Here is a 2,844-nt window from a genome sequence, read left to right as displayed (position 1 = left end):
CGGACCCCCGGGGAAACATCCTCCAGCATCCCACAGAACCCCCCAAACACCCGCAAATACACCCGGACCCCCGGGGAAACATCCTCCAGCATCCCACAGAACCCCCAAACACCCGCAAATACACCCCAATCCCCCGGCGCCGCCGCTCCCCGCGGCCCAGCGGGTCCTCCATCCCGCCCTGGGGACGTCAGTGATCCCGCAAATAACCTCTAAAATAACCTCCAGCCTTCCAGTACCTGGAGGGAACAAAGGTGGGGAAAGACTGTTTCCAGAAGCCCGGAGTGACAGGACAAGGGGAATGGCTTCGTGCTGACAGAGGAGAAAATCCTTCCCATTGAGGGTGGGCAGGCCCTGGCACAGGTTGCCCAGAGAAGCTGTGGCTGCCCCTGGATCCCTGGAAGTGTCCAAGGCCAGGTTGGATGGGGCTTGGAGCGACCTGGGCTGGTGGAAGGTGTCCCCATGGCAGGGGGTTGGAATTCATGATAACTTTTAAGGTCCGTCCAGCCCAAACCATTGTAGGGCTCGTTTCAAGCAGAGCCCGAGGACAAGTGCCCAGTGCTGGTGCTGTGTGTGTAGGACACAGCTGAGGTGGTGTGGTATGAAGTTCTTCAGGGCGTTACTTGGTTTTGCCACCAGACTGTGGCCCATCCCCGATCCCTCCCCCGGGGGTGCAGAGTGCTCATCCCTTCTCCCTGGCAGGGGCAGGAGGTGTGGGCACCCTCAGGGCCTGGCAGGACCGTCCCAGGGTTTTGGGGTGCAGATCCCAGGAATTTGGGGAGTACTGTGCCTTGGACTGGCCTTCCCCACCCTGCCCCTGTCCTGAGGGGCTCTGGCAGCAGCTGAGGAGATGCAGCCAGGGGAGGGGGGGAACTCCCCATGTCCCTTATCATAGAATCGCAGAATGGTTTGGGTTGGAAGGGGACCCTGATGATCATCCAGTTTCCACAGCTTACTATAGGATGCTGTTAAGTGGTTCCCATCCAAGCCCTGGAGGAAGCAACTCCAAACCAACATGACAGCTGCAGAAAAAGGGAATTGCTATTGTATTTACCTGGCACAGAAAGTCATCCTTGGGATTTGCTGCCACTGCCAAGACTGTGTTAGGCCAGCCTGTGGGAACACCTGGGAAAGTCAGCCAAGGGAGAGCCCCGTGGGAAGGCCTGCAGCAAGGAATATCAGGCAGGATGACCTGTTCAGGGACCATTTGACCAAACTGGACATAACCAAGTCCCTGATACCTGATGGGATGTTCCTGTTAGCCCAGAGGAGCTGGAATGTCACTGCAAACCCCATTTCAGTTATCTGGGAAAGGTCATGGCCAGCAGGAGAGGCGCCTGATGACAGGGAGAATGTGAAGGCCAGTTCTCCCTTCAGGGAGGCTCAGGGACACCACAAACCTGGTGGGGCTCACTGGATTTCCCCTCCTCCTTTGTGGCACACTGTCAATCCTGACCACTTGCAGTGTCATTCCTCCTTTTCGTTATCCCTACAGCAGTGCCATAAGGAAATGTTACAGCTGTGGCTCGTGCAGAACCTTTCTCCAGCCCATGTCCCTCACTGGCTCTGCAGGGCAGCATCCACGGGAATTGTGTCCAAAAGCTCTTAATAAATGTCCAGTGCAACCCACAACAGAGGTCTCAGGAAAGAAACATTCCCAAAGAAGGGAAGGACAACCCGAGGCAGCCCGACCCCAGACAATTCATCTGCACGCAGATGTTCCATCACACACCAGGAAGGGCGACCAGAACTACCAGTTCTTTAAGTAGTTTTATAAAAGTATTTGACTTACGGAGATACTGTTACAGTTACCTGAGTATTTGAAATTACAACGCAAGGAAATATCGACAATGAATTTCAGTACAGTATTTTACAATCCAGTGCTGCTGATCCCAGTTTCTTCACGAGTTCACTAGAGCACATATACACAAACAGTGAATCTTGGAGAAAATTAAAAGACACCACAAAAAGGGGGCTGGAGATACCAATGTAACAGAGTTGAAAATACAAATCCAGTGCAGCTTGTAATAGGATGCAAAACCAAAAAAAAAAAAAAGGAAAAAAATTAAACAAGCATTTTTTTGTTTTAGTTTTCTCATAATAAGAATAATAAAAAAACCCTTTATCTTTAAACACAAGTAACTGGATTAAAAAAACCCCAAACTTTCACACTAGGTCAGATGAGGACATGATGTATTTACTGTGCATGTCATTAGTATATGAACAGTTCCTGAGCTACCCAGAACAATAAGGCTTTGTTAATTCTCAGCATTTCATTTTCTCACATCACTCTCATGAGGGAAAACTCTTAATAAAAAGTTCTTTTAATAGGTGATAATTAGGATCAGTTGACAACTGCACATGAACATACATTTGTGACACACTATGACTTTATGCAGCTCAGGTTGCTGAATCAGTTGAAGTAGCGGGAGACAAATTCTTTACTCTCTGCTGAAAATCTCACTGGTAAGTCCAATGCACACAGACCTGTTATCTGGGACACCGGCTGCTCTGGGCTCATCCCTGTATTGCTTCACCAGATCCCCAGAAAGAACTGAAAAGTGCACCAGTGGCTTATATTAATTCCTTTTTTTTTCAGCACAACATGCTGTAAGAATTTACAGATTTGTTAGTATTCACAAGGCAAAACGCCTGAGCAATCTGAACTTGTGCCTTCAGAAATATTGCCAATTTAACACTGTAAATCTGCTTTAAGCTTTCTATATTTTGGCCAAATCTAAAGTTTTATTCATGTTTTATTTTCCCCCCTCTCAACGAATTCTTTATTTGCAATATTTTAAAATCGTATCTGGTGCTTGGGATATCCAGCCCCCTTCCCCCCATCCT

The 2,844-nt window shown here is 48.8% G+C and overlaps 2 protein-coding genes across 2 annotated transcripts in view; both read right to left on the bottom strand.

Moving 5' to 3' along the window:
• Positions 1-1,219, bottom strand: part of DYNLRB1 (dynein light chain roadblock-type 1) — a 7,453-nt gene extending 6,234 nt beyond the window's left edge. Inside the window, exon 1 of the mRNA XM_027908587.1 lies at positions 1,052-1,219. Within this exon, the coding sequence (XP_027764388.1) occupies positions 1,052-1,204 (153 nt within the window). The 5' untranslated portion in view covers positions 1,205-1,219. The remainder of the gene's footprint in view (positions 1-1,051) is intronic.
• Positions 1-2,844, bottom strand: part of ITCH (itchy E3 ubiquitin protein ligase) — a 61,060-nt gene that overhangs the window by 3,157 nt on the left and 55,059 nt on the right. The gene's annotated exons all lie outside the window — the stretch shown is intronic.

The sequence above is a fragment of the Empidonax traillii genome, unplaced genomic scaffold (genome assembly GCF_003031625.1).
Source record: "Empidonax traillii isolate 1590-97213 ecotype Southwest subspecies unplaced genomic scaffold, ASM303162v1 scaffold1763:size117533, whole genome shotgun sequence".
In the NCBI taxonomy this organism is placed as follows: domain Eukaryota; kingdom Metazoa; phylum Chordata; class Aves; order Passeriformes; family Tyrannidae; genus Empidonax; species Empidonax traillii.
This window is presented reverse-complemented; position numbering and strand designations above follow the sequence as displayed.